Raw genomic sequence first — 11,933 nt, 5'->3', positions numbered from 1 at the left:
TGAAATAGTATCATTTATGGCAACATGGATGGACCTGGAGGAAAGCAAAAGGTCAGGAACAGAAAGTTCTACACTGAATGTTCTGACTCATTCGAAGGAGTTTTAAAAGATTGATCTCATAGAAGTAAAAAGTAGGAAAGAGCATACTAGAGGCTGGGAAGTCTAGGCAGAAGGTAGAGAGAGGGAGAGATTTGTTAAAAGATACAAAGTTACAGCTAGATAGGAGGAATAAGTTCAAGTGTTTATAGTTTGTAGGATGACAATAGTTAGCAATAATAGATCATATAGTTTTAAATAGTTAGAAGGAGGCTATTAAACATTCCCAACTCAAAGAAATGGTAGATGTTTGAGATGCTGGATATGCCAATTTCCCTGATCTGTTCACTATAAGTTATGCATGTGGGAACATCACTATGTATCCCATGAATGCATACAACTATTATTTTTCAATTTATAAGAAATATCAAATATCAAAAAATTGATAGATTTAATGGGCCAAATCTTGAAGACATATAATACCAAATTTCTCACAAGTACGAATAATCAGAATATCCATATAATTGTTAGAGAAATTGAATCAATAATATATAACCTTCCAAGAAAGAAAGCACTGGGTTAGATATTTTCATTGGGTAATTCCACCAACACTAAAAAATGAAATGGTGCCAATACTCTACCATCTGTGCCAGAAAATAGAAGCACAGACAGGACTTTTAAACTCATTTTATGTAGACCAGTATTATACTGACATCAAAACTAGACAAAGACATTTCAAGAAAGAAAAACTATACACCAATATCTCTTATATACATAGACACAACAATGTTCAACAAAATATTACCAAATTGCATCTTTCCAAGTATATAAAGTATTATACACCATGACCAAGTGGGATTTATTCTAGATATGCAAGGCTAATTCATCACTCAAAATCAATCAATATAATCCACCATATCAAAGGAAAATCAGATGATTATAACGACTGATGCAAAAAAAGGTGTATGACTTAGCCAAACATGAATTCATATTAAAAAAAAAACTGACAAAACAAGGAATAGGAAGCAATTTTCTAAACTTGATAAAGAATGTCTAAAAACAATCATATAGCTAGCATCATACTTAATGATGAGAGAATGGACCCTTTCTCCCTAGGACTGAGAACAAGGCGAGCAGGTCCTGTCTCTCCACTACTGTTCACATTGTACTAGAAGTCTAACTGGAGCCATAACATAGGAAAAAGTAATAAGAGTTATATAGATTACAAATTAAGGAATAAAGCTGTGTTTAATCTCCCATGACACTATAGGCTATGTAGAAAATCCCAAAGAATTTATCAAAACCGTCCTGGAAGTAATAAGCAAATATAGTAAAATTACAGGACACAAGGTTATCAGATGAAAGTAAGTACTTTGTTATATACCAGCAATGAAGGATTAACATTTCAAATTAAAAATGTGAAATTAAATGTTACTGTCTTCATAGTTTTGCCTGTTCCAGAATGTCTCATGGTTGGAATCATCTAGTACGTACCCTTTTCAGACTGTATGCTTGCACTTCATAATATTTAAGTTTCTTCCATTTAAGTTTCTTCCACATCTTTCCATGGCTTAATAGCTCATTTCTTTTTGGTGTTGAATAATATTTCATTGTCTAATGTGCCACAGAGTGTTTATACACTCACCTACTGAAGGACATCTTGGATGCCTCCAAGTTTTGGCAATTAGGAATAAAGCTGCTATAAATACCTTTGTAGCTATGCAAAGTAGACAAAGTAGATACTGCACAAGCATAATTGGAAAAGAGAGTATATGTATGTATGTCATACTTATACAAAATTTTAAAATAATTTATATATGTGTGCAATTTTTATATATAAAATACAGTGAAACCTATACATATGTGTGTATATATGTATGTGTATATGCACCCACACACGCACACACACACATACACCTCAATACTCACATCTCACATATTCCCAGAAAAAGCACAGAAACATTCATAGGTAAAGCTCCTGGAAGAATACACAGAGAACTAATAACACTGTTTACTTTCATATACAAACATCGGGTGGCTGGAGAATGGCCTTACCTTGTATATTCTTCCTTACATGTATATTACAAGTTCAACTTGTAAAAGTTGAACTAAAAGTGTAAGTAATAATATTCAATATATAAATAGACATTGTCCTACACCCACATCTGGAAAGTATAAATATATAAGAGAATCTTATTAATCCTCAAGTTTTAACTATTTACAGAAAATACAAAGGGCATATGGTGTATTAAATAAAACATGCTGATTAATCAATTAGGAAATCCAGAAGACTGAAACACTACTTGGTACAATATCACAAATAAATAAATGATACATATAAGGATACTGGAAAATTGAATAGACACTTGAGGTTAATAAATGTATAAATTTTTAAGATAAAAAACAACATTTTAGTTATATTTTTAAAGGGCCATTCATTTAGACATTAATATTGAATTATTTGTTGAAGAAATAATACAATTTCTTCAATTTGCTTTCAAATAATTCAGGATTGGTGAGTAAATTAGAAGAAATAGGTTGGCCAGGAGATAATATTGTTAAAACTACATGCACTGATATAGGGGCCCATGTGTGGTTGTCTACTTTTCTATTTGTTTGAAATTTTACATAAAGAAAAATAAGTAATATTTAACATTAAAGACCACCGGAAAAAAATTGTGATCTTTCTGTTAGCTTAAAATGACTTTAATGCCCAATATCTTCGCTGGCAGACAGAGCAGGCTGGGAAGAGGAGATCACCCAGGACGTTCTGAACACAGCACAACACGCAGGACCTTTGTGTGAGACAGTGACTAACTTGTACCTTCATGAATTGAGAATAGGCTTATTGTGCTGACATCAAGTCAAAGCTGGAGGCAGGAGAATTTTCCCTGACTAAAGGAAGCAAAAAATGCAATCTCGGTATTTCATAACTTTTCTAATAATCTGGGTGTGATCTCACCGTGTGTAAAGCCCAGCCCTTCCCGATGTGCAAGCTCACCTTCCAGCTCCGAGCCCAGCCCATGCTCACCACATATAAACAGCGGCCCGGAGCTCGCCTCACATCCTGCTCCTCTCCCTCCAGCCTCCAGCCTCTCGCGCTCTCTCAGCCTTCTGTCTTCTGGAAGCATGTCCAGCAAATCCACCATGAGGAGCCACAGCAGCAGCCACCGTGGCTTCAGTGCCGGCTCAGCCAGAGTCCCCGGGGTCTCCCGCTCTGGCTTCAGCAGCGTCTCCGTGTCCCGCTCCCGGGGCAGTGGTGGCCTTGGTGCAGTGTGTGGAGGAGCTGGCTTCGGCAGCCGGAGCCTCTACAACCTGGGGGGCTCCAAGAGGATCTCCATCGGAGGGGGCAGCTGTGCCGTCAGCGGTGGATATGGCAGCAGAGTCGGAGGTGGCTTTGGCTTTGGAGGTGGAGCCGGCAGTGGATTCAGCTTTGGCGGTGGAGCTGGTGGTGGCTTTGGGCTCGGTGGTGGAGCTGGCTTTGGTGGTGGCTTTGGTGGCGCTGGCTTCCCTGTGTGCCCCCCTGGAGGCATCCAAGAGGTCACGATCAACCAGAATCTCCTGACCCCTCTGAACCTGCAAATCGACCCCACCATCCAGCGCGTCAGGACCGAGGAGCGCGAGCAGATCAAGACCCTCAACAACAAGTTCGCCTCCTTCATCGACAAGGTGAGACATGAGGCCGTGGCCTCCACAGAGTCTGCGAGTGACAGAAACAAAAGCCCTCCTACTGGGGGAGACATAGGACAGAGGGACAAGGGGCTGAGACTAGCCCTCCACGGGGATCCCAGATGGCCCATGTTGACAGCAGGCAGCAGATGATGACACGCATCTAAGGACTGACCCTGTGAAGTGGCCTCATCCCTGTCTGGGAAGAGCTCTCACCTGTGAATAACTGAATCCCAGATGGGACGAGGAGAGATGGCATGACTTCATTCTTCCCTCTCAAGTGTCTCAGAGACTACAAAGAAAATGACACTAGTAAATTAGTCTGGGCCAGAAAAAAAATGTTTAAAGAACAGAAAAAGATATTATTGGTTGACTAAGAAATAAGAGACTTAGAAATATTTATGCAATATGTAGAAATGCCAATTTACCCTAAAAACAATGACCATAAAGTAGGGTACTTTAGAGCAGACACAGGCACTGAAGGGGACGTTGGACAGGAATCTGGTCATCAGGAGGCACACTGCATGCCTCTGACTCAGGTCCTGTCACTCAGGAAAACTGGGGACAATATGTCAGGTACACACTATTGAAAACTAGATTTCTGGTTGTGCTTGGGAAAGGGGGAAGAAATATTGAAGGTCACTGGTCTGTTCAATAACTTAGAAGGGGAGAAAACCTGAACGTTCCATAAGAGATTTTCGCAAGTTAGATCTGCCTGGTGCAAAGGGAAAAGGTTTGGGGAGCAGGACTCAGCCTGAGCCTTCTGCACGCACTGTGATACCCCAGTGCCGTGGGACACTGCAGACCTGCCAGGACACCTGATGACACAGACACTTCTTGCTTCCTTCCTTGTCTGGCAAATGACCGTCTTGTCTCCTCTCCAGGTGCGCTTCCTAGAGCAGCAGAACAAGGTCCTGGACACCAAGTGGACCCTGCTCCAGGAGCAGGGCACCAAGACCGTGAGGCAGAACCTGGAGCCTTTGTTCGAGCAGTACATCAGCACCCTCAGGAGGCAGCTGGACAGCATCCTCGGGGACAAAGGCCGCCTGGACTCAGAGCTCAGAGGCATGCAGGACCTGGTGGAGGACTTCAAGAACAAGTGAGTCAAATGGGGAAAAGGGACTCAGCATTCTGAAGCACACACTTCAAGGCTATTGGGTTGAGGTCCCGATGTGGGCAGGATTCCTGGCATGCATGTCCATGTACGTGAAACTCACACAGTATTGCCTAGCAAGAAACCTGCAAGTAGAGAGGAGGGCTGGGGAACACCTGGGGAGATTAGAGGAGTGAAACATTTAGTAGCAACAAAACTTGGCCTTTAGGCTCTGTGTGGCACGAAAGAAGAATCAGGACGTACTGCACATGCGGACAGTGTGGGGTCACAGGCTGCTTTTCAGTTTCGTGCTACCACTGGCTCAATGGAGTCTCTTACCTTCCTCCCTGCAGATATGAAGATGAAATCAACAAGCGCACAGCAGCAGAGAATGAATTTGTGACTCTGAAGAAGGTGAGCAGATTCAGCCAGGGCTTCAGGCTCTTTGCTAAGGGAGACAAAGGACTCCGTGCCTCTGCTCGCCTGTGAGAGGAGGATGGGCAGGGAGCCCAACCCATGGGCAGATGGGGCAGGGGCTCAGCTCACTGCACGTTGTCGGCTCTTTCCCCAGGACGTGGATGCTGCCTACATGAATAAGGTTGAACTGCAAGCCAGGGTGGACAGCCTTACAGACGAGATCAATTTCCTGAGAGCCTTCTACGACGCAGTAAGTATCTCCACTCTCCTCTTATTTGCTCTGATGGGGGTCTGCAAAGGAGGAGGACCCATCAGCATGCATAGTGGTTTTAACGGCGCAGGGGTAAATGGTCTCACACACTTGTGTTCTGCAGGAGCTGTCTCAGATGCAAACCCACATCTCAGACACATCCGTGGTCCTGTCCATGGACAACAACCGTAACCTGGACCTGGACAGCATCATCGCTGAAGTCAAAGCCCAATATGAGGAGATTGCTCAGAGGAGCCGGGCTGAGGCTGAGTCCTGGTACCAGACCAAGGTGAGCGGGGAGGTGGCAGCTGCCAGGAAATCTCTGTGTCCCACCCTGCATACCAGAAGGCTAGAAGAGACTTCACTGGGGAAATCTACTGAAAGGAATCTAGCATCCTCTCACATTCATGTACACTGCACTGTCAGAGTAGATATTATAGCAATTATGCCTAATCTTAGAAGAAAAACGAGGATGATGCTAATGTTGATAAGCATTAGGAATCTCTGCTTGTAGCTTCCTTGTCAATGCTGACTCTTAGACCTGTAGTACAGGGCACTGCCTTTCCCTAAGGGATGAGGCACTCAGTGGTCCCATAATGAGGATGATCTTGATTTGGTTTCATAAGTTTTATCTATCTGGTAAAATCAACTTTTCTTAGATACCCTGAGAAGCCATTAGGTTTGAGCTTAACACACGCCTGATTCAGAAGTGGAAGTCATGGTTCACCTGTGTAAACTCATAGCCTCTGTCTCTCTCTCTACCTCTGCTCGGCAGTACGAGGAGCTGCAGGTCACCGCGGGCAGACATGGGGACGACCTGCGCAACACCAAGCAGGAGATTGCTGAGATGAACCGCATGATCCAGAGGCTGAGATCTGAGATCGACCACGTCAAGAAGCAGGTACGGTGTGGGCCAGTGGTGTAGAGAAGCACCACTTCCTTGCAAGACCATCAGCCAGTCATTGACCATCATTGGTGAAGGTCCCCTGGTTCTAAGGGGACAGCAGGGAGAGGAGGACATGTACTTCCCCAGTGGTTAGGACATGTGACTCTGACTTACTGCCTGGTACCAGCACGTCGACAGAAGCAATCCCAACCAATCAGAGCTTTAACAAATACAGTCTAGAGCTACGCTCCCCAACCCCCGCATTATGGACTGGTACCAGTATGGGGCCTGTTGGGGATGAGGCTGCAAAGCCCTGCCCTACCCACCTCTTCTATGGAAAAAATTGTCTTCCATGAAACTTTGTAACCCGGGGACAGGGGCAGGGTCGCTTAGCAGGAGGATAGAGGTGGGCAAGCAGGCCTATTGAAGCCACTCCCCACCTCTGGCATGACTGCCTGAGCTTCACCTCCACCAAAACCTGTCTGTGGAAACACTGCCTTCCATGACACCATTCCCTGGTGCCAAGAAGGTTGGTAACCACTGGTCTAGAGGCATTGGAGGGTTTACTTAAGAAGACTGATTGACTTGGAAATTGCAAAGGAACAACTTGGAAGACAAGGACAGGCAAGAAAGCCTGAGGAACACTGTGGCAAATCTGCTCAAGATTCAGGGTGAAAAAGACAGAGGAAAAGGGGCATTAGACAAGCACAGAGTTGCTCAAGTGAGCAAGAGCCTCTGACCGGGAAGATGGCAAGGTCTCAGCAGTCTCAGGTGAAAACTCATCCCCTCACTTAAAGGTGGTCAGAAGTTGTTGTTAGTGGGCGTCCATATGAGATATTCATAAACGATCTGGATCTGACTGTGGGGACAACATTGCAAACAAAACGCAGTTCCATTTCTTCCAATGTCCCTTTGTCTTATGTCCACTGTAGCGTCTGCCATCAGCAACAATCCGCATTCTCATGCAGGTGGTTAATGAAAAGGGGTATCTGTTTTTGCAAAACGAGCCAGACTAGACAAAAACTGCACGATAGAAAAGTAGTAGGATGGAAGGTTAGAGTTCACTCACCCTCCATGTTGGGTTCCAGGCACCTTCCTCGCTGAAGTTCCAGGCGAGTGTGCTCTAAGGCACCGGATCCAAGTTCACTCTTGCTTTCCCTTCCAGTGCGCCAACCTGCAGGCCGCCATTGCGGACGCGGAGCAGCGTGGGGAGATGGCCCTGAAGGACGCCAGGAGCAAGCTGGAAGGGCTGGAGGACGCCCTGCAGAGGGCCAAGCAGGACATGGCCCGCCTGCTGAAGGACTACCAGGAGCTCATGAACGTGAAGCTGGCCCTGGACATGGAGATCGCCACCTACCGCAAGCTGCTGGAGGGCGAGGAGTGCAGGTGGGTCCCTGAGCACCTGCTCAAGCACCTGAGCACACCTGGATGTCTGGCACCCGGCACGGCGTAGGGCACAGCAGCCATGGCCATAACTGCTAGTCTTGCAAAACAACTGCAAGAGCAGTTTCCCATGGACTGCTGCTCACACGGAGCTTCCCATGCGGGCCCAGGGAATGGCTCCCCGAGTCTCATCCTGCCTGTGTTCCTCCCTCTAGGCTGAATGGCGAAGGCGTCGGACAAGTCAACATCTGTAAGTACCCTTGCTTGCCTTCGTCCCCGGCCCTGGCACTCTTCTGGGTGGGCTGCGGCCGGCAGAAGGAGCTCACGGTGTCTTCTCGTGTCCTTGTCCCCTCCCCACCACAGCCGTGGTGCAGTCCACCGTCTCTGGCGGCTACGGCGGTGCTGGCGGTGTCGGCAGTGGCCTAGCCCTGGGCGGAGGCAGCGGCTACTCCTACAGCGGTGGTCACAGCCTTGGAGGTGGCTTCAGTTCCAGCAGTGGCAGAGGCCTGGGGGGTGGCCTCAGCTCCGTGGGAGGCAGCAGTTCCTCCATCAAGTACACCACCACCACCACCTCCTCCAGCAAGAAGAGCTACAAGCACTGAAGTCCTGCCGCCAGCTCTCGGTGCCACCAGCCTCAGGCCCCTGTCTGGCTGCAGAGCCCTCTCCTCAGGTGGCTTGTCCTCTCCTGGCCTCCGGTCTCTCCTGCTCTCTGAGTGGGAGCCGAGGCTGCATGCTGAGTGCCCTCCCTTGCCCTCTCTGTCTACACCTGCCCTCCTGAGCTCCCTTTGCTCCATCATAAGGTCAACTCTGGACTAACATCATGATCCATCAGCACTGGAGCGTCACTTAGTTACTACGTTATTCATCTCCTGCCGCCCAAGTTCTATCTCTGAGGCTGAGCATTAGAACAAAACTATCTCTGGCCCTTTCCATCCCAGAAAATGCTGCCTGGGGCTTGTTCTAGAATAAGGGAACTTCCATTTCATTTCTACTGGTCCCACCTCCCCCACCTTATAAGCGGTGTGACCCTCCCTGGCAGCTGCCATGAAGGCACGAGTGACCAGTCCTGTGATGTACAGAGTCTGTACTCCTGTGGTGTTTTCTCTGCTTTTTTCTCTCTGTAATTACTAAATAAAGCAGATTTATAATATATTGAGTGATGTTGTCTTGCTTTGGGGCCAACGGCTGTCAAACGTTTTCATCTGATAAATGACTTTTCATTTTTAAATGATAATACATTCGCTGTATACATAACTGCTCTCCTCTAGAGAAATTGAACAACTGCTGTTTGGCCTCTTGACATTCAGCGTGTCTTTCCAGTTCAAAATCCATCTACCTTTTTGGCAAGTCGAGAGGGAGGTATCTGGTCCATGGTCACTGTACACTCTTGAGTGTCCTTGCATGGAACCACTGATACAGTTCCTCTGAGCTGGTTTCTGAGCCCTTTTCTCCCCCTATGCCAGTACTCATCCAAAATGCCCAGGTGAGAAATATATTCCTGGCTAGTTAGAGCAAGAAACATTTGACAAGAGAATCTTATTTTTCATTATTAATAGTAAGTAGAATTGGCTTCATGACTTAGAAACTTGCCTGACAACATTTGTTAAGAGTGATTAAAGTGCGTATACTACTGAACTAGAATTATAGTTCTAGATTTGCTCCCTGAAGACATAGTACAATGTAGAAGGTGTTAGCATATGTACAACTGGGAACCATTCTGCATAACAGGGAAATATTGGAGACACTCAAACTGGTCAAGGTATTCCTTGAAGTGTAAAGACAATAGAAGAAGAAAATCCCTTTTTTTCACACTGTAAGCCTCTCATACAGATTCAAAGAAACCAAGTCTTTGTCACTCAGAAGACAGGGTCCCCTCCCTCTCTCAGGTGTGAATTCTCTCGGTTTAACGTCCATGGATGGATGAGGAAAAACCCAGGAGAAGGGTTGGGGTTGGTCACTTCACTTGCACCGTCCTAGAGCCACTTCAGTCCTGTTGTCTCCACGAGTGCTCATTATCTTCCTAACTCTCAGATTCTCATGTCACTGAAGACATTTTCTTGGATTGTATGGTGGTGGTTTTTTTTTTTTGTTTGTTTTTTGAGACAGAGTCCCGCTTTGTTGCCCAGGCTAGAGTGAGTGCCGTGGCATCAGCCTAGCTCACAGCAACCTCAAACTCCTGGGCTCAAACGATCCTACTGCCTCAGCCTCCCGAGTAGCTGGGACTACAGGCATGTGCCACCATGCCCAGCTAATTTTTTCTATATGTATTAGTTGGCCAATTAATTTCTTTCTATATAGTAGAGATGAGGTCTCACTTTTGCTCAGGCTGGTTTTGAACTCCTGACCTCGAGCAATCCGCCCGCCTCGGCCTCCCAGAGTGCTAGGATTACAGGCGTGAGCCACCACGCCCGGCTGTACGGTGTTTCTAGATCCTACTCTGTCAGTATGGAGCCCCTCTGACTGTTCCCCCAGCATCATGGGAACCCCTCACTTTCTGCCCAGAACTTTCCTGATGGCAGACAGGTAAAGACTGACTTCTGAAATCCATGAACACTTCCCACAGGTACCCATGAGAAATAATGAAAGAGAATATAATTGACAAGAAAAATTATCTAGGATATAGCAATACACAAAAAGGAGTTTTAAAATAGTTTATCTCTACATATGTATTTAAATAACTTTAAATCTTATGGCGTATGTATATTATAAATATAATAAAGGAATACTAGCAACAATTGTCAAACATTAGATAACTTAGTTTGATAAGAATTGGTATTAATTATTCTTTAAAGGTTTGGTAGAATTTAGTGGTGAAGTCATCTGTCTTGGATTTTTCTTTGTTAGAGGCCTTTCCATTGTTATTCAATCTCATTACTTGGACTGGTCTGTTCAGATTTTCTATTTCTTTGTTTAATTTTAGTAGGTTGTATGAGTCTAGGAATCTATCCATTTCCTCTAGGTTTTCAAATTTATTTGCACATATTTGATCATAGTAGTCTCTACTGATTCTTTGTATTTCTTTTGATATCCATTATGATGTCCTTTTTTAAGTTATTTCAGCATATTATGGGGGTACAAATGTTTAGGTTACATATGTTGCCCTTGTCCCCCCCTCTCCACCAGTAAGAGCTTAATCAAGCGTGTCCATCCCCCGGATGGTGTGCATCAAACTCATTATGTATGTATATACCCATTCCCTCCTCCCCCTTCCATCTGCCCAATGCCCAGTAAATGTTATTCCTATATATGCACTTAGGTGTTGATCACTGAAACCAATTTGCTGGTGAGTACATGTGGTGCTTATTTTTCCATTCTTGGGATATTTGACTTAGTAGAATGAGTTCCAGCTCTACCAGGAAAATATAAGAGGTGCTATATCACCATTGTTTCTTATAGCTGAACAGTACTGCATGGTATACATATATCACATTTTATTCATCCACTCTTGTATTGATGGGCACTTGGGTTGTTTCCACATTTTTGCAATTGTGAATTGTGCTGCTATAAACATTTGAGTGCAGATGTCTTTTTTACAGAATGTCTCTTGTTCTTTTGGGTAGATGCCCAGCGATGGGATTGCTAGATCAAATGGTAGATCTACTTCTATCTCTTTAAGGTATCTTCATATTGCTTTCCATAGAGGTTGCACTAGTTTGCCGTCCCACCAGCAGTGTATGAGTGTTCCTATCTGTCTGCATCCACACCAACATTTATTATTTTGGGACTTTTTGATAAAGGTCATTCTTACTGGAGATAAGTGATATCTCATTGTGGTTTTGATTTGGAAATACTCTTCTAGACATTGGTATAGTCAAATAATTTATAAAGAAGACTCCAAAGGCAATCACAGCAACAACAAAAATAAATAAATGGGACCTGATCAAATTTAAGAGCTTCTGTACAACCAAAGAAACTGTCAAGAGAGCAAACAGACAACCTACAGAATGGGAGAAAATTTTCACAAGCTACACATGCGATAAACAGCTGATAACTAGAATCTATTTAGAACTAAGGAAAATCAGCAAGAAAAAAATCAAACAACCCTATTAAAAAGTGGGCAAAGGACATGAACAGAAACCTTTCAAAAGAAGACAGAATAATGGCCAACAAACAGGAAAAATTGCTCAACATTTCTAATTATCAGAGAAATGCAAATCATTTTTGGTTTTGATTTTATTTATTTGAGTCTTAGACTTAGT

General features: G+C 44.6%; 1 protein-coding gene across 1 annotated transcript; it reads left to right on the top strand.

The window, feature by feature from the left end:
• Positions 1 to 3,101: 3,101 nt before the first annotated feature.
• Positions 3,102 to 8,760, top strand: LOC105870509 (keratin, type II cytoskeletal 6A). Its single transcript, XM_012763154.3, has 9 exons — positions 3,102 to 3,705; positions 4,590 to 4,804; positions 5,152 to 5,212; positions 5,370 to 5,465; positions 5,590 to 5,754; positions 6,241 to 6,366; positions 7,517 to 7,737; positions 7,950 to 7,984; positions 8,098 to 8,760. The coding sequence occupies exons 1-9, from the start codon at positions 3,166 to 3,168 to the stop codon at positions 8,334 to 8,336; spliced, it is 1,698 nt and encodes a 565-aa protein (XP_012618608.2). The 5' UTR covers positions 3,102 to 3,165; the 3' UTR covers positions 8,337 to 8,760.
• Positions 8,761 to 11,933: the final 3,173 nt, after the last annotated feature.

Source organism: Microcebus murinus, chromosome 10 (genome assembly GCF_040939455.1).
Source record: "Microcebus murinus isolate Inina chromosome 10, M.murinus_Inina_mat1.0, whole genome shotgun sequence".
Classification (NCBI taxonomy): Eukaryota; Metazoa; Chordata; class Mammalia; order Primates; family Cheirogaleidae; genus Microcebus; species Microcebus murinus.
Note: the sequence above shows the minus strand (reverse complement) of the source record. Positions and strands in the feature narration are given on the sequence as shown.